This window comes from Apis laboriosa, unplaced genomic scaffold, assembly GCF_014066325.1.
Source record: "Apis laboriosa isolate Shangri-la unplaced genomic scaffold, ASM1406632v1 scaffold78_cov150, whole genome shotgun sequence".
NCBI classification, from domain to species: Eukaryota; Metazoa; Arthropoda; class Insecta; order Hymenoptera; family Apidae; genus Apis; species Apis laboriosa.
Window position 1 is genome coordinate 941,399 of NW_025224442.1, and position 24,475 is coordinate 965,873.

The 24,475-nt window shown below is 37.1% G+C and overlaps 1 protein-coding gene across 4 annotated transcripts in view; it reads left to right on the forward strand.

Moving 5' to 3' along the window:
* The first annotated feature begins 345 nt into the window (after window positions 1–345).
* The window catches only part of LOC122719418 (thyrotroph embryonic factor-like), a 69,762-nt gene continuing 45,632 nt past the window's right edge, over window positions 346–24,475 (forward strand). Inside the window, exons 1-2 of one of the 4 annotated variants that reach the window (XM_043945187.1) lie at window positions 346–1,168; window positions 8,422–8,451. In XM_043945187.1, coding sequence (XP_043801122.1) covers window positions 787–1,168; window positions 8,422–8,451 — 412 coding nt within the window. In that variant the 5' untranslated portion in view covers window positions 346–786. Of the gene's footprint in view, window positions 1,169–8,421; window positions 8,452–20,922; window positions 22,402–24,475 lie in introns of those variants that run through there. The other 3 variants (XM_043945188.1, XM_043945189.1, XM_043945190.1) reach the window with 3 other exon arrangements.

Below are 24,475 nucleotides of genomic sequence, written 5' to 3' on the forward strand. Positions count from 1 at the left end.
GCCATGCTCGTTCCTTCGATTAACATCAACGTAATATCCTGTAATCGAGTCAGTGCCTTTTTTTTTTTCAAATTTTCTTCTCGCGAAAACTTGCGAATTTAATCTCTTCCGGCCCGAATCCAAATATTTTTTTCGCATAATTAATACGTTTCAATAATTAAAAATAAACACGTGAAAGGAATGCAGGAGTAATATAATATCGATCTTCAACAATTAGACAATTCTCTCGTCCGTATATACGTTTATACATAAATATTTGATCTTGTTTAAAAATTAAAAACACTTACGCCACGATTTAAGATCGCACGGAGACTTAGAAAAAAAACCCGAATCTAATATTAAGAGGGATTAATTTTTCTCCCCGGGGCAGACTTCTCTTTGGCGTGAAAAGAGAAAATAGTATTAACCTCTTTATCCAATATGCAGAGAATCAAAGAAGCATCCAAAGTGTACGATATATTTCGATTCAGTCCAGAATTAAAAATCTAACGACCATGCGCCAAGTGCAATAAAACAAGTGGTGTTTGAACTGTGAACCGAAACGATCTGTCCCCCAATTTCGGGGGACGAAACCTCGGCGTTTCTCCCGTCAATTAACTTTTCGAGTTAACGAAACAACGATATAAAAACGAAACTGTACGACGAAGGACAAGCAAGAGACTAGATCAAGGAAAGAAAAAAAAAAAAAAAAGAAAAACATCGCCTCAAGTGGAAAAAGGGAAAGGGAATCCGGAAGGTTGTTAAACTGGCAAGAAAAGCGGGAGGAGGATTCGATAGGGATTCCGAATGGGGAGCGAAGAAGGCGATGGGATGGCAAACGTGGATGCCGCCGCTTCGTGGCAACAATATTACACCTGGTGCAACCCTTACTCGCACCCTCATTCCCACTCACACCCCCACGGGGCGGGCGCGGGCCAGCCGCACACCCACCCCCACCCCCATCACTTCCATCATCCGAATCACATCAATCAGTATCAGCAGGCAGGTCAGTATCAGCAACAATCGGTGGCGGCATCCACCGCCAACCCATCCGCCCATTATTCCACCTCCCAGCAGTATCATCTGCAGCTGCAACCCGCCCAGACGCCACCCTTGCACCAACAGCAGCAATTCCATCCGGTTAGGGGGCAGCCAGCGCCTAGAAGAGCTGCACCTTACGACCGAACAGGTATTCGATTAATAATTTCTATATATATATATATATATATATATATTTTAAACGTGCTAAAAGATTTATTAAAAGTATTCTGGGTGAGCGAAATTAGGTAGTGGAAGAAATAGTGGTATTTGAAATAGTGGTGGATCGTAATTAGATTATTTGTTGAGGATATTTTTATTCTCTTGGGCTTGGATAATTGAAATATCGAAGTGTTGATATGATCATAGGAGAGGGGGAGGATATGTGGATGTATCAAGAATGGCGATGAATTGGTGAGTGTCGTTGAGAAAAATGGATGGAAGAAGAAGATTGGAAAAAAAGAAAAAAAATCTTGACGACTTTTTCTCTACCCGATCTTGTCCTTGGCTTCCGGATGCCTATTATCCTGCTCGCAACCCTGGAGGATTCGATGCTGAATTACGTAACTCGTGGTCACGCGACGTCAATCACCAAATGGCTCGATCCTTCTCGAGGAATTAATAACGTCGGATAGTTTAGTCTCTCTTTCGTCTCAACCGGCTGTCGTATATCGTCCTGATTAAAATCCCATTCTCTGCCCCGTACACCACGTTGGCCCGGTTATACCCCGGAGGATCGCGTTTCGTCCATACTTAGAACCTCTTGGTGGAATGAACCGGTGTTCAGGAAAAAAAGTAGACGGATCCAACGATTATAATAATCGATATAATACGCTTAATATTCCGTAGAAGAAAATAGATGGAGCGAATGAAATTGCGCCATTGATGACTCAATAAAGAGAACAATAATACTCGCTTCCATAAAAGATTTAATAACGTTTGTTTTTTTTTTTTAAGATTTTTAAAAATCTTTAATTTAAAAACTTTTCGACATCATTTTATGTTGTCGAAAAATCTTTAATTTAAAAATTTTTCGACATCATTTTACGTTGTCGATAATTAAAAAAAAAAAATTGTCGATAATTAAAAAAAAAAAAAAAAAATTCACTTTATCACGATTGAAAGAGCGAATTCATCTCGAGTTCTCTTCACAATTCGTTCAACGATTCATCTCGATCAATTCGATTGATCCCTCCTTGATCAAAATCCCAACGCGAAATCAACGTTTTACACGCACAATTTTCGTCGGATCCATCCGATTTTTCCTCCCCCCTCCTAAACAAATTCAAAGTACAAAGGACGTACGGGGTGGAGGTCGAAATAAAAGCAACAGATTCCCTATGAATAATTCAGCGTTCGTTTCCAGTAACGGTTGCCTCGAAACTCTTTTCTTCTTCTTCCTCGTCTTCCGTTACTCGTGTTCATCCCTTCGTGACAGCGTTCCAGACAGGGTGGATTTACTCGAGTCGATCGAGTCGTTTTCGTCGACATTTTTGTTTCGCCGCCCGGTTGGATACGTAAGAGAGCCTGTAACATCCACGGATTATGTGTACACGCGTCTGTGGCTCGGTTACGCAAACGTTTTTCCCAGAAAAATCGCGTCTTTCGTGTCGCATCTCCGTCATGCTGACGCCTCGATCTGTCCAACTCCATCGAAATCGTTCCATTCGGATTTCCTCCATCCATATTCGAAATACAAAATATATATATATATATGGGTACGCTATCATGATTATTATGAATCGAAGGTCGTCTCGATATTTCAACAAACTTTTTCAAATCGTATTATTTAGAGTAATACGGTGAGACCAGTATTGAATTAAGATCATATCTTGAAAGTTTCGATATCTTTCTGTTTTTTTTTTTTTTTCAAATTGTATTTAAATATATATGTATATATTGAATGGAATTTAATTTTTTTCAATCTTTTATTTTTCTTAAAATGGACGAATTTTATTATGTAGCAAAATGTTTGTTAATGGATAATTAAACATGATGCAATATCGTATAGAAAAATTTGGGACGGCAACGAATGAAAAAGTTTCCACGTCGATGACAGGTTGTGACGTGATTATTTTCAATAGGTGGCATAAGAGATCGATAATGCGCTTGTTCAACTCGGCTACCGTGATCGAAGGAAGCGGCTCGTTACGATGATCATTTTCTGCAAGATTGCCTCCCGATCATAATGATTATCGTGTTGGCCAGTTGACTCGATCCTTTTGATCTTGGATCGATTTAGCCACTCGATAACAAATTGCGTTAAATGAAAACGAACGTTAAATTAAAAATTTAAATGCAATTATCAATAGATACAAAATGGACACGTAGAAAAGAAGCTCAAAATATTCGTAGAATTATGATATTCGTAGAATAAAGCAAAATCTTTGTTCAAGTTCCATTTTCCATTTAATCCTAAACATTTGAATTTTCCATAAATATCCTCTTGATTTGAAGAATTCCTTCATTTTTCAGATTAAAAAATTAAATATCACATCGAGGAAGAAATAAGGAATAATTCGATGGAAATTTCGAAAAGACGATATATTCCGTGAAAGCGTTTTGCATTTTCCCGCTACTTGGATTATTCAAAACAGCTCCGTAGATGTGTCGTCGAAATAAACCGAAAGAAATAACTATTTTCATATCGGACAAGTTAACGAATAACGTTGGCGATCCACGGTTATTTTTCTCTCCATGGAAATTCACGATAATCCCGTCGGTGGAATAAACAGCAACGTCCATCATCCGGAGTGGCGGTACATGAAAACCGTATCTAATCGTTCGCCATTTCCATGAGCGGGACTGTCTTTCACCGGCCTGTCCTTTCTCGTTCCCAGTTTTATGTTATGTCCTTTTATTCAAATCGCGTGGCCAGTTTCCACTTATACGCAAATTATCTTCCTTCCGATTCTCTGTTCCCAATGTTACACTTGCTCCACTTGTTTCTCATACTTATTCTTCCACCCGCTTTTCCACCAGACAAATGATAGAATCTCTCTCTCTCTCTGTCTCACTTTTTTCTTTGGTAAGGGATATTCAATGAATATTTAATATTTTATTCGAATAAATCCAGAAAATTGAATTTCTCTGTGTTTAAAAGTGTGCGAATAAAAATATAGATTAATACGATACGTCGAATGTATTCGTTATTATACTGTTAAAAAAATTGATCTAACCTCAAAAAAGAATCGAATATAGAATATAATTGAACGGTTAAGCATAGCGGTGACGAAAGGAAGAAAAATGATCGACGAAAAGAAAAAGACAGGAAAAACCGGCGTCACGACGAAGCCTTGAGCAAACGAAGAAAAAAAAGGAAAAAAAAAAAAAAATGGAAAATTCCCATGAACGGCGGAAATCGTTCGCTCTTTGCTACTCTTTGTGTCCTCCATTAGGACACGCGAGTATCAATTATAATGATAATATTCCGCAAAATCGTACTCGCGTACACTTACAACTACTTCGAATATATTAACACGACGACTCGAGAAATAAAGGAAGAAAAAGAAGAAAGAAAGAAAGAAAGAGGAAGAAAGAGAATTGGTCGTCGTCAATTAGTTCCACCTTGGACAAAATCCATTACGATCTTTCCTAGATCGTTCGTGGATCATTTATAGCCGGTATAGTGAATCGTGTGGGCGCACGATCGATGGATCCTGGTGTTTGCCGCGGCAAAGTTTCTCAAGGACGAGCGTTCCGTCTCGTTGCCGAGGATAATGCAACGTTACAGGATAACCCGTGTCTCCACGTTCATTTCCAACGGAGGATCACCAGGATACGCGAATAATCGTTCTCCACCTCGTCTCTGTCTCTCTCTCTCTTTCCATTGAACCGATGGAAACGAGGCAAATCCTGATAAACGTGTCTCTGTGTCCCATTCGATGAAGTTCCACGCAGTTTCCACCTCTTTCTCGACCCGAGTCGCGATCTTTTCCTCCCTGTGACTACTTCTCGATCAAATTGCCCGATAGATATTCCCTTTCGAATACCTGATGAGTAGGGATGGGATCCAGTTTCTACTATATTATTTTAAATCAAGTTTTCCTTTTTTCTTTTTTCGAATTTAGGATGAGTTTAGGATCATTTTAAATCCTCTGCCCACTCGTGTCTCTTTAGTCACTCTTTTGAAAATTATTTTATGCCAGGAAATTGGAGGAAGATGAAAATTTATCTTCAATGAATAGAATCTCTAGATTTCTTTTTTCTTATTCCATATTGGTTGACGATAAATACTTTGTAGAAATTGTATCCCAACTTTCGAGGGAACGTTCTTCATCCTTGCAACGAAAAGCTTGATCAAAAAATATATATATATATATATATTCAGAAGATATTTTATGTTGGCGGGAAGGAGATCATTCAAGCTTCGAGTTTTTCGAGAATTAAAATATATTCTCGATTAAGGGTCATCGTTCGGAAGGAAATCGCGGCTCTGATCCCGTGGTCCCACGAAGCTGCATCAGTGCGTGCATCTGCTTGCACATGCAGGCAATGGCAGCGCGTGTGGGCCGGGCAGATCTTCCGCTGGATTTTGCACGATGACTCACCCCGCGCGACTCGTTCCTCCGATCTGCACTCGGCGAAATATCGAGGAAGCTGAGCTTTCGATCGAGGAGAGGAATAAACCAACGGTGAGGATTATCACTGTTCCGAGAAAAGGAAGAGTCGCGAGCACGAGATAAAAAAATCGAGAAAATTTGTGGATGAGGGAGGAAAAAAAAAAAAAAGAAAAAGGATAGTGAAGATTTCTTACAAAAAATTAATCAGAATGACCGACGAAAATTTGTGAACGAATTAAACGAATCAATGAAAGAAGAACGATAAAACGAAATTACACGAAAGAGTATATATAAAATAATCTTCTCGATTATATTGTATTATGCACAAATGTAATTCACGAGTGGCGTTATAATTAATAACAATTAATAATTGAATAAGAAAAAATCGACACGAAGAATGCAATTTTAAAATTTAAAATTCTTGGAATTATGCATTGAGACCAAGAACAAGATAAAAAAAAAATAATCTGATGATTCGCGAATGTATTCTCCATTTGAACCCACCATTTTCTCTTGTGTATATCATAAGTTCAAATTTTTACAATTTTTTGAGCGAACAAAATTTTAGATCGAGAAAACATTTTCATCATCCTCCAATATATTTTCTCTCCGATGAATTGTTAAGTTTCGCCGAATCACATTGTCGCCAGGGGATACAATTGCCTGGAGAATTTTATTTTGCGATTGTATCTTCCTTTTTTTTTTTCATCGAAACACGCGTCGATTATTCTCGAGCCCGAGGGAATAAAAAAAAAGAAAAAAAAAAANAAAAAAAAAAATACATAATTATGAAGATAATTATGAAATCTTCCCTGTTGACTGTATTTAACGCATCCTCCTCGCGTTTCCAAGCATTGAAAGGAACGGGTATGCTCGTTTATTGGAACCTATGGTCGCATAGAAAACGCGCGATAACTCATATATTCACGATTAACGCGAAACCTCGGCTAGTTAGTGTTGCTAGGCACTTGGTGTAATTGCATCCTGACAGTGAATAGATTTACACTTCTGGCTCGGGGATACCAGCTTCTGCCAATATCATTCTCTCTAATCAACCGATTGCAAACGTTATTCATTCGTATACCCTGTTCACGGTAGTTCTTTTTTTCTTTTTTCTTTCCTCTCTCTCTCTCTCTCTCTCTCTCTCTTTCTCTCTTTATCGTAGACAAAAGCGAAACTTCGTTAAATAATAATAATTTTCTTAATTGAACATTCTATAGGGCTTTTACGTTAGTTCCGTTTGAAGATTATTTTTTTAAGCAAATTAAGATTTTTCTTTTGGCTCTACAGCTCGTTTCGTAACGAGCGGTTGTTGGGTTTGATAACGGGGATCGAAGTTTTGAAAATGTTTATTATAATAAGAAAAGGGATCGTTGAAGTTAGATTGAATATTAACATCGAAGAATTTTAATCTGTGAAGCTGTATATAAATTCGAATTTGAGAATTTTCTCGAACGATGAATTTTTTTTTGTATTCAAACATCCTCAAACTCGTCACAACTTTTCCAAATCTTGGAAAAAAAAACCTTCAAAATTCTCACAATTTACACCCCTTCCCCGAATTTCATTTCCAAAATCTCTACACCCATCTCCTCATCCCAATAAATTTTTATCTCCCATAACTAATCTCAATTACGTCCAAACCAAAGAAAAAAAAAAAAGGAAAAAGGAAAAAATCGCTTCAAACTCTTGCACGCTATTATTCTTGCGTCAGAGCGAGCCGCGACGAATCGTTTTCTCGGTATAAAGACGAGGTATAAAGCTCGATAAAAGGAAAGAGGAAGCGAGGGAAAGTTTGACGAAGAGAAGGAAGGACGAGGTTGGGCAACGAAGGTTGCGGTTTGAAGGCAGTTTGCTAGAAGCGCGTCCATGCCACGAATACTCCCACTTGCGAATTATGCGAGATACCCTATCTCTCGCGAGAGAGTAACATTTTCTGTGGATGGTGATCCCTGACCCCGAGATCTCGGCCCAAACACCATCCCCGCCTCGCGAGCACTGGGCCCACGCGTCCTCCACTGCTCTCTTTCGTATCCTCGTTGACTTTGACTTTGACTTCTTTGCCGAGAAATCTTCCGACCAGATTGTATTTTCACGACAATTTTATTCTTCGATTGTATTTTTTTGATCGAAGAAGAAACAGATTTTCAACCTTTCTTGGTTAAAAAGTTGAGAAGTTAAGTATTATTTTACATCGCTCGATGTATCATTTTTTTTTTCTTTGAATGAAATCAGAGAAATATCATACGTGTGTGTTATGGCAAAGATGAATAATATTGATATCGATTGAAATTTGAAATGGGAAAGAAGGGAAATTCAAGAGTTCTTGGATTTATATTTTATAGATATTTTAAAATGATATTAGATCCAAGTACGATTGAATTATTAATGTGTTAAAAATTGTTAATAAATAAAAATAAACGTTATAAAAATTCTTTTTTTTTCTTTTTAGCAAATCGTATAGGATATTAAAATTAAATTTTAATTTGCATATCTTATTATTTTGCGTATTTTTTAATAGCTTTGATAGTATAACGTGGTGATGCGATAAAAGAAGAAAATCTTTAGATCTAGATTTATTAGTAAAGTAAGGTAGAAAGCAAATTAGCCAGACACATTTCCATTTCTTATCTTTCTTTGATCTTCTTTTCTCTATTCTTGGCATAATTTGTAATTGAATCATTAATAATTCTTCTCTCTCTCTCTCTCTCTTTCTTTCTTTCTCTATCTATCTCTCTCTTTCTCTCTCTTCCCATTGCACAGTTTTATATCTATCTATTTATCTTTCTCTCATTTTCATACATTGACGTTCACGCAAATACTGTACTTCTATCATTTTCAGGTGACCCCATGATAACATCCTCTCTGAAGGGTAAGTGACAAATGACAGCTCATACATTTCTCTTCCTTTTTTTTTTTTCTTCTTCTCCTTTTATTCTCTTTCTTTTTTGAAAGATATCTTTTCTTTTGTTTTTTTTTTCTTTTTTATTCTTTTTGCATCCACTCCCCCAAATACGAACGATCCACGCAAGGATCATCGTTTTATCCACGAATCTTCCCCTAATTTTATAGAAAGGAGGACAATAGTGGGACGTGTTCTCTCATTTGCATGAATTTTTTTTCTTCCGTCTTCTCCATTCACGCTTCTATTCTCTTTCACACACGTAGGAATTAGGAAAGTGCATCGATGCAATTCCAATTTTGACGATTCAATACGGCGATTTATAATGCAACAGTTATTCTTTTTTTTTGTACGAAGAAAATTTTTATTCTTCGAAATGGAGTTCTTTTTTTTTTTTTTTTTTTTTTTAATATAAATTTTAATATATAATTTTTTTGAAAATTTGAAAATTCAGAAATTATCGCTCGATAAGATCGTCGATTAGAAAAAGTTAAAAAGTATCGTATAATTTAAAATACATTTAAGTTAATTCGTCTCGTTGGAAACGACATCGATGCATTTTCAAGCAATTAGGCAAAATACAGATAGTCCGAGCACTCGTTTTACAAACGTGGTGTATCGGTTAGGTTTAGATAATGGCAAGTAGTGGAACACACGATACAAAGTATCATTGAAAAAAAAAGCACGATAAGACGATGGCGTTCTATTTCACGAATTTAGAATTTTATTTTGGAATTATTCGAAAGAAAGCAAGGATCTGCCAAATAAGAAATCGAGAATATCGAGGATCTTGCTTTCATCAAATAAATCAATCGAAACACTACATAAAGCACGATTCCTGTTTGAAAGAATTAACTTGTTGTGTGTTGTATGTGATTGTATGTGATTGTACGAGATCAAGAAAGAAGAAAAAGAAAAGAAAGAAATCGACGAGGGAAAAAATATTCGAGTATAATTTAACTTTCAATTTTTCCTAAATTTTTCCAAAATTTAAATGAAATGTAATAGAAAATTTTTAAAAAAAGGTAATGAAAATTTGACGAATCGAAATTTTAAATATTAAACAAACTTATCGGGAATATCATGAAAATTTGCAGTTCTTGCAAATTTGTAAATTTAAAAAAAAAATTCGAAAAATTTCCCTTTCAAAGTGTAAATTTCTTACAAGGAAAAAAAAAAAAAGAAAAGAAAAGAAAAAGAAAGCTTAATTAAGGAATACTCGAGTCAAACAGTTCCGAAACGAAGTTTTCATCGCGAAGCGAATAGAAACTGATGGACAAAAGCTGTTTAATATGTGCATTAATTCAACGCGTTTCATCGTCAATAATTTATAAGTCTCGTAGCTATTAATTACGCATCTCGAACGTACGCGCAAGTATGCCGAGAAGCTGTGGCGATTGGTTACGTGCTATTATAAGTAACAAGGGTCTACCGCGCGAATCTTTCCTCTCTTTTCTTTCTATTAGCTATAGGCGATTTTCAAGCATTTTAATTATGCAAATCGTTAAGATCGTTTTGCTTCGACTCCGTTTCTGTTTATTCTATACTTCGCATCAGATTAATATTATTATTTAGAATTGGAACTTGTACTTTTTTTTTTTTTTTTTTTTAATTTCGATTCAACGAAGTAATATTCCAATAATAATATACCGGAATCAAAAATCGACGGATGGAAATTGAATAGGAATGAATTGTTGTCGAAATTTTCGATAAATTGAATGTTTTAAAAAATTCGGAATTCGAAAACTTGCGAATTTAATTTAAGTTATTAAACTTAAAAACTTTGAAGATTCATAGAAATTCGAGGATTTGCATAATTCTTCTAAAACTTAGAAATTTTATCAATTTACAAATTCTGTTCAAAAGCAAATTAAAAAAAAAAAAAAAGTCCATAATTTAAAGATAAAGTTATCGATATAATTTTTGATATAATAAAATATCGAAGATTCCATCCCTTGGAGGAAAGAAAGGATGGGGGAGCGTGAATTTAATCGAAAATATAACGCAACCGATGCTCGTTCGACTTACCTCGTCTCGAATGGCAATGGATTATGCGTCGAAACGTCCTCCACGGGTCGAATCGCGATCGTTTTACGCGTTTCCCGGGTGTCGATCCGTGGAGGCATGTCGGCCAACGACAACGAACAGATAGATATTCTCGTTTCACCCGACAACATCGGTCTGCCTCTTACATTTTATCTCGCAAGATGTGGCAATGCCGTGTTATGCCCCGGCCACGGCTGACGTTATGGAAGGATAATCCCATGCGGTCGACGGTTCGCGTCTCAGATTTCGCGCCGAGACCATAATCTGGTCGAGGGGAGGCGAAGAGGCATGTCGCAACCGGCTCACCCCGTGTAAAACTTGCTTGTGTGCACTTCCACGCAAATTTTTCACCCATACCTCGTTTCCTTGTTCCAATATATTTTTACAAATATAATACAAATATAATTACAAATAATAAATGTAAACGAAGTAATAAGGGGCGAGAAGTAGTAAGGGTTGGATCAGGGAGCGGAAACGGGACGAATAAAATCGAATCTTTCGAATTATTTAAGAAACATTAATTTTAAAAAGTCGTTTCGTGATTAATTTAATTTGCGAAATGATTCGATTGGGATAAAGAATATAAAAAGGGGTATATTTAATAAAGGAAATAGGAATAAATTACGTTTATTTAAATGTGGATCGTGCCGATGCCTTCGTTCGACTGTGCCGAGCTCGCGTCGTACGCCGGTTAAATAGGAGAATAGACGAAAACAAAACCGAAACGACGAACGCGTGACATTTAATTCGCGCGTAAATACATCGAATATTAATCGCACTTTTGCGTATATAAATTATGTATATAATATTACGCGTTCGATCGATATTTTTGAAAGGATTTTTTTACGATACGTATAAATATATTGCTCCGTGTAATATATATATATAGATATATGCGATAAAAAAAGCGACGTGTAAATTAATTTTTTTTTATTTATTTCAAATAGAAAAATCAATTTTTTAAATTTAGCGAGACGAAAGAGTAATTTTTTTAAGTAAAAAAAAAATTTTGAAGCGTGGATACGAGATATAGGTTAATTTAAAAATATTTTAAAATATAACGAATTGAAAGAAAGCATTGCAAGCAGATCAATTTCGATCGAAAAATATTAATTTGATATTTAAAATTTAAGATGTCATTCATGAAGATTCATAGAATGGAATTTTTTTCTCGTATATTTTTTTCACTAATTTTGATCCAATAAAAAAAAAAAAAAGTAGGATTAGATTTTACGCTATGAAATTCAACCACGCGCGTGTGGTTAGTTCAGTGGTCACTAGTGATCAGTTTCTTCAAAATCATTTATAGAGACTGTCTGATCGATATTTCTTCAAGTATTCTTCCGGTTCCAACAACATGAATAGCGTCCATTTCGAACGAATGGTGGATGATATAACCTGTCATTTCGAGCCTTTCTACGATATCCTTTCCAGGATATCACTTTATCCTAATGAAATTGAGAAAATCTCCATATCCTCTTAAACAGATTATTATTCACGAAACAGAATTTGGAGAATAACAAAAAGAAGGAAATTTTTAGCGATATGTAAAACAATAAAAGAAAGGAAGAAAATTGAAAGAACTTTTTGATATATATATACATGTCGATAAATTTCTTTCATCTTGAAATATCGAGATCAGCTCTTCCTTGAATTTCTTGAGAGATGTTCAATTTTGACCGATCAGCTGACAAAGGAGATCCAAACTCACGTTGTACAGATGTACAAAAGGATCTTGTCAAAGATCCATTTCTTCTTTCCATCTCGTCTTCACCATCTTTTCCCCTCCTTTTCTCTCTTTTCAATTTATACCATCTCCTTCTTCCATCTTTCAACTCGTATCTAGTTATTTTTTCTTCTTCTTTTTCCATTAATTAAATTCTTTAAGTTCGTTGCATAAGCAATGCAACCATTCTTAATTAAACTATTTTTTAATTAAAAAAACGTAGCAATAAGAAATTCTCTATCCGTGAAATCAAAGAAATAATAATAGAAGTTGAGCTATCTAATAATCGCAATTAATTGCAAATAATTATCAAAGATTTTTCATCTAAAAATGTTGTAAGAAGAAGCCTTCAACCTTTCGAGAAGGAAAAAGAATGGAAGGGAGAGAACCGACACTCGTTCGTCGTCGTTAAATTCTTCTCTATGTTAAACACGATAAACATTGATTGATGAAGAAACGATGAAGCGCGATACGAAATGGGAATATTACGCGTCGATACACTGTTATTATTATTATATAGCGTGTAATTATTGCGTGTGCGATGGGAAATAAGGAAAATAAGCGATGATGGAAAAACGATTTGAATATAATAAGGGGTGGCGAAAGACCCTCGTTTTCCAATCGAGCAAACCTATCGTTAAATTCCAACAAACGCATTCTATCGTTGATTTCCTCCATTTTAATTATCGTCCTCGCGTGATCAAACATTCTGGCTGGCGTCGATTCAAATCTTTCAATCCATGGCGAAATCGAATCGATACCATCTTAATCTCATTCATTAAACGATCGCCGGATCGATCGTTTGCCAAGCGTTTTGCCTACGTGAAATTAAACGATTTCGATTTAATCCACATTCTTTCGAGCCAGGAATTCTATAAATTTAAATTATACGCGATTATTTATCGCGATACGTGATGATTTTACAATTCGTGTCTCGAAAAAAGAAAGAAAGAAAAAAGAGGGGCGGCGAAAAATCGAAAGATTCGAATCTGCCGAGATTCCTACATTTTTTTTTTTTCAACTATTAATATGATCAATAGACCGTTCTCGACTTTCACTTTCCCTTCCTTCCAATCTTCTCGGTTTAAGCGTTAACGACACTCGGAGGATCGTTCTAAAAAACGCGATCGAAAATCTAAATCTAACCGTACAAGTTCGCTTCAAGGAATATATCTATCGTACATACTCTGTCATATCCTTGTCCATTCCATTCCTTATAACCAGCGTATCTTTGTACAAATATAATTCGATCCACTACTCGTCGTAACTCATCCTCGATACGAATTCTCCTTAATACCATACTTTGATGGAATCGAAGCGAAAAAAAATAACGAAGAATCAAACCACGATGAGAAATAATCCATTAATCGTGTAATTGGCATATCTCTGGGGCAATATATCTCCAGGCCTAATCAGAGAGTTAACGAACAGGGAGAGGATGGAAGAAGAAGGAATCTTGTTGAAGGCGAGAAACGATTCTCTTTAACTCTCTCTCTCTCTCTCTCTCTATCTTTCTCTCTCATAAACGACGATAAAAACGGTTCGTTAGACGAAAACACGCGTAACGTAAGATGGACAATCGATGAATTTTTCCGAGTAATCGCGATAAATGGCTCGTTACGCGCTCACGTGGTAAACTCGTTATCCCGTTCCAGTATTCTAGAGAGAGAGAGAGGCTTATAATTACGATCAATCAACGAAAGAAGAAAATCATGTATGAGGCGCCAAAGATGAATAGTAATTTCATTATATAACCCCGTTTTAACCCGATTTATCGCGCGATTATTCTGAAAATAATTTCTGAAATATTTTTCTTTTCCTTCCATTCCCTCGATTATTATGCAATTCTGGTTGGGGAAAAATGATAATTGCGAGATATCGGAAGGGAGAGGGAGGGGAGAGGAAGATTCGTTAAGAGAGGAGGAACGATCTGGAATGTTACGTAAACGCACGTGTGGTGCAACCCCCTTATTTTGGTGTTTGGATTTTTTATTTTAAAGTTAATTATATTAGAATCGTGCAAGAATCGTGAACATACGTTTGATGGAAAAGTAAATTTGGAGTTTTAATTTAAAGAAAGAAATGCGTGATCGGTATTATTCTAGAAAAGGATAATAACAAATCGATCAATTTTTCTCTTGATTTTTCATTTTCGTTTGGAAGAATTTCATGTTTGTTCCTCGAGGCAAAGGCAACCAATTAAAAACGAGCATCGAGCGTAATTACTCTTTCCTCGCCTCCGATAATTATGTTTCTCCCGATGTAAAAAGCAGTACAATTCACGGAAACTTCGAAATTACCTTGTTTCCTTGAAAACCAGTCAACTGGTGTCTTATTCCCAACTACGATCTTTTAAAACTAATTTAAAAAAAAAAAAAAAAAAAAAAAACAAGGAAATAATTTTACGTGCAAAAATGTGTACATGAAAATAGATATCACGATCTTGCATATGATTATAATTCGTGTAAAAATAGAAGTTTGAGTCGTAATTTCAATACTCGCAATATTTACAATCTTAACAAAAATTATACGACACGTATATCTAAATTACTCGAATTCCCCAACAAACAAACAAAATTCACCGATTCTCTATTCTATATGCGTAACAAGAATCGACGATTTTTCGAAGAAAAAAAAAAAAAAAAAAAAAAAAAAAAAAATACATAAATCTTTCTCATCATCCAAACATTTTCTCAATAAAATTTTCGCGTTTGATCGTATAATGTCATCTCCGTTTCAATAATTGCAGCACATGGTCCGTTTACACACGTCGTTTTTTTAATTGTCAGGTGTTGTCGGTAAAACACACAGGCTCCTCCACGCGATTTATAATACTCTTTACGACGATGGTTCAACATCTGTTTCTCAGCTGTTGAAATTAACCAACTCTCGAGTAGGTTATGCACGTCGAGAAGGAAAAATCGCAATCCTTTTCCTCCTCCCAATGAAAATTTTCGCTCCGTTTCGATGCGAGCACGCGGTATAATAACACGCGATATCGACGAAATCGACCAGCATTTCCATGGAATAACGAAGTTCGCGGATGTGCAAAGGTTAAGAACATGGCCGAAACTCCGTTTCCGAGGATCGTGATACTATTTTTAAACGATATATCGAGTGTTCCACTTTCGGCCGTGTACATAAATTGCTTTCTCTTTTGTCCGAGGCGATATTTTTGGACCCTGTCAATGGAGGCGTTGTTTCGACCATTCAACGAAATCGAGTCGAGTTTCAGGGTGAGGGATGATTAAAGATCAAGTCTTTTTTTTTTTATAAATAGTTCGATTATTCGGATTTTCGATTTTCTTTTGTGTACGCGAGAATTATGAATTTTGGTAGATCAAGTATCTTCTTCAAGTAAACTTTCAATTTTTTTTTTTAAGTCGTTAATATTTAATTTTTTAAAGATGCAATTATTCCAGTTTCTTTTTATATTTTAATTTTAATATTCCAATAATTCAATTTCCAATCTTTGAATCTCTATCATTCTGATGCCATATGTTTTATAACTTTCTCTCAGTTTCTTTTATTCCTCGATTATTATATTCCATTAAACTCGGATTAGGCTAATCAGATATCTATCGTTTCACGACTCATTGACTCTTGTATGAACAACCATCAGATATAACCACTTATCCATATTTTCCTAGATAATATTTTATCTCGATCAAATCTTGATCGTTCTATTATCCATTAAAAAAGATCGATGCAACCGTCAACAAAAATTTGACACTTGAAATAATAACTTTATTTAAAACATTCGAATAAAGGAAAAAAAAAATTTATCGATCTTTCATAATAATTTCATAATAATCTCGATCAGAAAATACATTCGATTCTTCGATATAAATAATAAATTGAATTATCCAAGTAATAACTTTACATTCTTTCTTAACTTTAATCGTTAAAATTTTGCCCATCTCTTCTGTTCATCTCTACATCTTTCTTAATGTAACGCAATTCCGCGTTTGTCGGAGTAGAATTAGTCGTCCAGGGCCAGACACGCGAAGAAAAGAACAAACTTTCGGCAACGAAACTTTCACCTCCTAGTGAAATGTGCCCTGGCCGTTCCCCTTACCGCGACTCGCCACTCCTTCCGCCCTCTTCCTCGTTTTTCTCAGCTGAACGGAAGACCCGTTCCCAAAAATTTGTCAGTATCTCGGCCACGAAAAGCACGGCACGTTTCGGCCAAATGGGACCGCTTTCTTCTGGACACCCGTTAGACGAGTTCCACATTCTTTCTTTTTCCTTTTTTTTTTTTTTTTTCCCCTCCTCTCTCTTCCCTTTTCTCTCTTTCTTTCGGGTTGGCAAGATAAATAAATCTCGATAAATGTACCTCCAAATTCAATTTGTTGTTGAAATTTTTTTCTTTCTTTCTTTTTTCTTTTTTAGAGATAAGATAGCGGTTGAAAAAGTGACATTCTTCGAATGTAGGTTATTATTTGACGAAGCAGAATTTTGAAATTATTGATTTGAAGGATTGGATATATCAACGAAGAGACCTTCTTTTAGAAATTGGAAACGTGAATTTCTTAGAAATTGTCGATTAAATGGGATATTTCAGAAGTGAAACTCATCGAGATCATCTTTTACGGTATTTCTCAATTTTAAGTTTTATGATATCGTTAAGTAATTTTTGAATGGAATGACAAGATTTGCTTTGATAAATGTGCAAAAAATCAAATATTCTTTCAAATCTGATTAATCAACTCGCAACAATGCAAAATATTTCCACAAAACTTTCTTTCGAATTTCCAAAAATCCAAATCCCTCGAAAATCGTAAATAATTACATTCCAATAATAATGTAATAATAATATGTAAAAAATCAAATTAATCAACTCGCAACGACGAGAAATATTCCCACAACTTTCTTTCGAATTTCCAAAAATCCAAATCCTCGAAAATCGTAAATAATTACATTCCAATAATAATGTAATAATATGTGAAAAATCAAATTAATCAACTCGCAACGATGAGAAATATTCCCACAACTTTCTTTCGAATTTCGAAAAATCCAAATTCCTCGAAAATCGTATATAAACGAAATACGCTTATATCAGGAATATCCATCATACTTGTACAAATAAGATTTACCATCTCGAGAGAGAAAGAAACGTTCGAAATCACGAAGCATCCCCGATTCCCGCGTTGATTACGAAATATGAAGAGCGTGTTGCGGTAAATCAGTCGGAACGGCTCGCCTCTTCTTTTCACCATCTCCATCGGTGGTGCTCGTGATACAGGGAGTGAAAGGAAGCGGTAGGATCAACAGGTTGTCTCCCATTTCGCGTACACACTGTAGCAAGAGTTTGACCTTTAGTCGGGAAATGAAAGCGATTTTGTCCGCATTGAGATCTCCTTTGCCAAAAAACATGTTATAATTTTTTCTTTTTTTTTTTTTTTTTTTTGGATTATGACAGTGATGAATTGACGAATAGAGTTGTAACTCTTTTTTTGAGAATCACAACTTCGAACATCGATGGAAGAAATATAACGATTGGAATTGTAAAAGAAATCTAGAATATTGGGATGAAAAAAAAAACGTAAAGATTGGAATTCAAAAATTCAAACAAAAATTTATAAGTGTTTAAAAGTATTTACCACTCCAAAAAAAAGAAAAGAAAAAAGAAATATTTAGTTTATCCATTCATTCTGCTCGCAATGCAATACTTCACCTCTTATCGTAATCCAATTAGGCAGATGACGCAACAAAAGTCGCGATTCATCATCGCCCCGAAACAAGCGTCCTGGTCGTAAATTGCGCGCATCATCTGTGACAAAGGAAAAAGCGTACAAAGAGGAAGAAGATATATTTATATTTTTGTCATGTGCGGTGATGGAAAATAAACGGAAAGAGAAAACGAAAACGGGAAAAAGAGAGGAGGAAGAACGGCGAACACGGAGGAGGAAGAACAACGAAGAAGGAGGAGGAGGAAGAGGAGAAAGGAATCTTTACGTGAGCCACACGAATACCTGGACTCCTCGTGGTTTCCGCGTTCGCATACGGTATACGGGACCGGTTCACCGGTGATTCAGAGGTTTATGCCGGTTCCAGTAGAATTAACGTCGGCATCTTCCCTCCACCGTTGCTTTTTTTCCCTTTCTCCCGACGATCGGCCAGGGAGCGACGAAGAGAAAGGTCGCAGATGCGAACGAAAACGAAATGGGAACTCTTCCAAGTCTCGTCGTCCATCGGTGAAGTAAGAGAGAGAGAGAGACTCGTTTCTTCGAAATATCGAAGAACTAGATTCGTTCTTTCGATGCTTGACAAGTGATTAAATTGAACGACAATATTTGAAATATTTTCACGAAATAATATTATGGAAGACGAATAAGATCGATTAAATCGTACGACAGATTCTACAAACAGAATTTTTCAGGTTTTTTATTTTCGAGTAAAAATCGGCCAAAGAGTTTGGCAAAAATTCTTAATTCCGAAAAATCCGAATATCGAGGGAAAATCGCGCACGTATTTCGACGAATAATAATAATAATAATAATAATAATAATAATAATAATAATAATAATAATAATAATAATAATAATAATAAAAAAGATACATTATTAGAGAGGACGTTGAAAGGAGGGCAGGATAGAAGAAAGAAGGTGACAGTGGCGTGTGCGTAGTCATTAGAATCTTCAGGAACTCTCTCCGTTCCCCACCTTGGAGCCATCATGGAACTTGTCCCCTCTTACCAGTCCGCGGTATTTCGCCACTTTCGATTTTATACGGCCAGTACGCGCCGTTACCGTTAATTTCATGGATCGGTCACGATCGAGGCAAGCGCACCAGGAAGTGGGTCGATCCGGCGTGGAAAACGAGGACGACCCGCGCCGATCCTCCTCCGTGTTCCAGTTTTCCCTTTTTTTCTAAACCGTCGAAATGGAAAGTCGCCTCCGATTCTTTCTTTCTTTTTCGCGCCTCGCGAAAGAAGCGTCTTGCCAGCGTTGTTGTAATCCACCGATTTTTCACCGTGGAATTCTGTTTGATCGTGCACCGCCTGCCGGGTTCTTGCCAGTAGAAAGTTCCGGCCTGTGGTCAGACAGCCTCGATATTATACCTCGCAAGAAGCCGAGTTTTGAGGAATTGCAATCTTGTTTCAGAAGGAATTCGATCGATTGTTTCTTTTTTTGTAAGCGATTTTGTACGATTAGGGAGGAAATTACACGGGTGGATTGTGGAAAGAATTCAGGAATCGTAATTTTTCCAATTATTGTGAAATGATATTAACGATAAATTTTGATATCTTTCGATCGATGGATATGTGTGTAATGTATAATGTTGTAATTTATTTCAATTAATATGTAGAGAAATTGCAGGTTAAACGTGTAATTAGAAAACGGTATTAAAGAAGAATTAACATAACGCGAAATTAACGTTAAAAGAAGTGGATTAAGTTTATTCTCATATACCTCGCTGTAAAGAATTCTTCTACAACGATCTCATTCACTCATTTTAATTTCTGGAAGACCTAAAAAAAAATTTCAACAACCATTATTCTCGACGATACTTAAAAAAAAAAAAAATACTTAGAGAAAAAAGGACAAAACAGCTTGAGATCTCACCGCTTTCGAAAATCGCTTTTTTCAAAACTTCTCGAAAACAATATTCAATACAATTCTCTACTCTTCTAAAAAAAAAAAAAAAATATTAAAAATATTCATCTTTAGCCGTACACGAGGACTTTCAATTCAAAAAAAAAACGTGCACAATTTCAAGCAAAAACGAAAAACGAAATCTCCACGTTTCGAAAGGGATGAAATCGACGAATCAACCGATGATCCAACGAGATACTCTCGATCGAAAAAGAAAAAAAAAGAAAAAAAACATGAAACCAAAAAAAAAAAAAAAAAAAAAAGATTCGCGAAGAAGGAAGTGAGAACGGAATCGTACAACACGGTGCGCGTGTAACTCTCCAATATAGTAACGAGTAAGAGGGAGAGAGAGAATAGCCAGAGGGTGCGTGGTGGGAGGTGGGGGCGGGTAAAAGCGGATGTTTGGTGAACGCGAAGGAGACGACGGGTATGAACGGGTTGGAGGTGGGAACAGACAACGCGGACTTACCTACACACGACTCACTTCCATGTATTCGTAACACGCGAGAGAAACGTCTCCGTACTGGAGGGACGGGTTGCGGGAGAAAGGGAACGATGCAAGGAGACGGAGAGAGAGAGAGAAGGAGAAGGAGAGGAAGAGAGACACGGATAGCGCGGTGGAACGGTGGAACGTTGGCGAGTGGCAGTGTCTTTCCGGACGCCGCAGCTTCGAGTCACGCACGCACGGTTTCTCCCACTCTTTCCCTCTCTTTTTCTCTCTTTTTCTTTCTCTCTCTTTTTTTATCCATTCCTGTCTACCTATCCGTCTATCCATCCACCTATCCATCTTCTCTCTCTCTCTTTCTCTCCTTCAACCACCTTACCCCCCCTTCTCATCCCCTTTTGATACTTATATATATATATATTTTACACAAGAGTATTCGCGCGTATACTCTTTCTCTTTCTCTTCTCTTCTCAACTCGTCGGAATCTCCTTCTCTTTCTCTCTCTCTCTCTGTCTCTCTTTCAATATATATATATATATATACATATATATATATATATATTTCCCTGGATGGTTCTACTCTGCCCTTCCTCGTGCTGTCTCTCCTAGTCGGAACTCCGGTTTCAGGACGACGTCGAGGCGCGTGATCGTCTCTCCCCCACCGTTAGGAAACGCGGCCAGGGAACCAATCGGAGCCGCGCTTCCGGCTACGGTGACGGCCCAATGGGCGAACACCGGCCACGGATAGACGCTGACGATCGCTGATTTTGACAGTCGACACACGACTACGATAGTAGTACACCGTAGTGCCGCCTTGTCGCTCGCTGCCTTCCATTCTTCTCCCGGCCGCCTGGATCGGAGAGGAAACGCAACTTTCGACGAATCGGTTCGAATCGGTTCGAAAAAGCTCCGCGTTTTTTTTCTTTTTTTCCCTTTTTTTTTAGAAACTCGGTCCGTCCGCCCGTCCGTCCGTCCGTCTGTGAAAAATTCATGTTTCTTTCGGGACTCGCACGCGCACGAACGGAGGAGGAGGACAGGAGGATTTTTAATCCCGGTGTGGTTCGATAGGCTCGATCATCGATTTCTTCGTATTCACCGTTGCACTCGTGCATTCGATTAATCGCTGGTGGACGGTTTAAGTTTTGTCAAAGGGGGAGAGAGAGAGGAAGAAGGAAGAGGGTGGCACGAATCACCGAGACCCGGTCACGTGGCCGCCGATGATTGTTTACAGGGATTGACGGTGATCTCGATGAAGGCAATCCCGGAGAAGAGGGATTCGTTCGTTTGTCGATCGATTATATATTCCGGAACTAGTGGTCGAGAACGAGTCGTTCGCCGATCTTCGAATATAAAAGGATCTTCCTAAAAAGTTAAGCTGGAGGAGGATAATCAATCCGGCTCATCCTCTGTCCGATTCTCTCCCTCTCTTCCCGGATTCTCTGTGACAAGTGACGAAAGACTAAATTAAAATTAAAATTAAACTTACGAGCTCAGATGCGGAGACAGGTCGAGACAGTGATCGAGGAGCCTCGGTAGCGCGCCTCCTTTCTTTATCTCCTTGTCAGTCAGACCGAAAACAGTGTTGTTACGATCGAAAATCGAGCTCGTTAAACCTGGACCCACGTCGTATAACTTGAAAAACTCGTCGAGAGTAAAAATTGAAAGGTGTCTCCGGGGAGGAAATTTCGCCGAAAGGATTTTCGCGGGAAAGGATTTTCGAGGAGCGAGTGAGTGAAAAGTAGCGATCCCTGGAACTGGTGGAAGAGGGGAAGGGAAGAGGTGTACTTAAATGCTCGCGTGAAACCGGAAACCGGATGAGCTGCGCTATGGAGTACCAGCAATTGGCGCCACCGCCGGTACCGGGCGTGCTGCACCAAGCGCATCATCAACAGCATCAACAGCAGCCGGTGCAACCGCCCCATCCTCACATCGTGGTCGCGCCTGCGCACCAGCAACAACCCCAACAACCACCGCCACCACCGTTACCGCCCACCTCGCACGGCCATCAGGTGCACGCGCCACTTCCGCCCATCCACGAGGACAGCACCAGCTCGCGTTGGAGCCAATACCAGCATCTCTGGAGGCAGCACCACGTCTACGTCAATGGTACGAGTTTATCGCGCGTATTTCTTCCTTGTAATTGGTTGATAGGTTTTTACGAAATTTTCCATTTCTCCGGGTTTTAAGGATCGTTTCCGTTAAGGATCGTAGATTCTTCTATATACGGATTAGAATTTTGTCGAATCTTCGTAGATTTTTAATTATTTGACAGGTTAAGTTGTTTTTAGGATAGTTGTTAGGATTTCGCAAGGTTTCATTTCTCGATTCTACGATATCGTGGTGTTAACCACAATGACGAATGTTTATCCTCAATCGAGTGGAAAAAAAAAAAAAAGAAGAAAAAAGAACACAATTATTGGACTTCCTATTTTGTAGCATATTTTCCACATCACGTTTTACGATGGAAATAACTTTATTTGCGTTGGTAATAGTTAGCTGATTAGGCGTAGGCTGGTTGTGACATGTCCGCCTGAAAAAGCGCATTGTTGTTACGTGTGCGATGGAAACAGTGGTGTTTCAAGTGGCGGTTTAAAGAAATGTAATAAAAAGGATAAAGGAAAAAAAAAAAAAAAAAAGAAAAATTGGAAAAAAAAAAAAAGGAAGAGCAAAGTCACGTACGTAGGTTTCGACACGTGACAGACACAGAACTGGTTTCCGCCTTGTTTCTTTTTTTGCCACTTGGCTTAAAATCGTTTTGGAGTAAAAATTACTGCATCGTATTTGTGTGCCCGCGTCATCCATTCCATTAAAACAACTTAACAATGAAGTATGAATATTAAAAAACCGCGTTTTTTTCCGTGTTCAATTCCGTGTCTTCTAACTTCTTAGAAAAAAAAATTAAAGAAAAGAAAAAATTGTTATAAATCAGGAGGAGGAGAGGCGTTTACGATGTTCGAATAATGAAAATGGGATTTTTTTCTTTTTCTAGAATTTTTGTCGAATATATTTATTATTAGGAATTGTTGGATCAACAATGTGATAGAGAGAAAAAAAAAAAAAAGATAGAGAGGATTTTTTTTTGTTTGGAAAATTTGAAAAAGTCAGATTGGAAAGTTGAAAAGTATGTGGAGCGAGTTTGTGATAAAAGGAGAGAGTAATAGAAGTGGAGTAGAAACGCCCACCTGTTGCTTACATCAGGTTGCCTACATTTTATCCGCAATTATCGCGACGTGATCAACAGGCTTAGATCATACTCGAGTAAAGACTTTCTCTCTTAATCTTTTTTCCTCGATTTGATCCGACATCGACTTATCAAACTAAACGAGCTCGATATTTTCTCCTCGATATGTCATCGACTTTGGAAAATTGTTAACCTCGGCTCGGAACTTCTCAGATGCTAGACGTAAGATATACTATTCTGGAAGGATAATGATTTATAAAATAGAGTTTAAGATAACATTTAGATACGTTTATTCGCGTTTCGAAATTCGAAATTCGAATTAATATTAGAGATATGAGAGAGAGAGAGAGAGAGAGAGAGAGAGAGAGAGAGAGAGAGAGAGAGAGAGAGAGAGAGAGAGAGAGAATGGTACGACAAAATCTTCTGATCTGAGAAAATTGAGCAAAAATTAAATTGTAAATTTTAAATTCTTGATATGCTTGATGGATTTCCAATTACAACAATTGCAACAAATTATCCCGTGTTTTGCTATTGTTCTAACAAAATCCTCTAATAATTCTCACCAATCAAATTTCGTTCAACTTGAAATTCTATATCCTCCTGGATAATTAGAAAAGCTAACTCGAAAAATTGCCAATACGAAATTTCATTCGAAACAACGAAGGAATCTCAATTCCGAGAAATCGTCATCGATAAGAATTAATATAAAAAAAATAGCGTTTGTTTACAGTGAAATATTTTCATAATTAGAAAATACCTATCGTTGCTTTTAAAAGATTCAGCTTCGAGTCTGGATATATTAGAATAAATCACAGAAAATTGTTATTCGAATAAATAATTTATTCATAGGCTCGAAGTGTAAGCGCAAGTCCCCCCCATCGAATGTATTTGAATTTTCTATTTTCGTCCCGTTTCAGTTCTATTTAAGTTTACGTATCGTACACACTGTCGCGAAAGTTGGTAGTTATTAACCAACCGTCGATTCGAGTTAACGGGTTC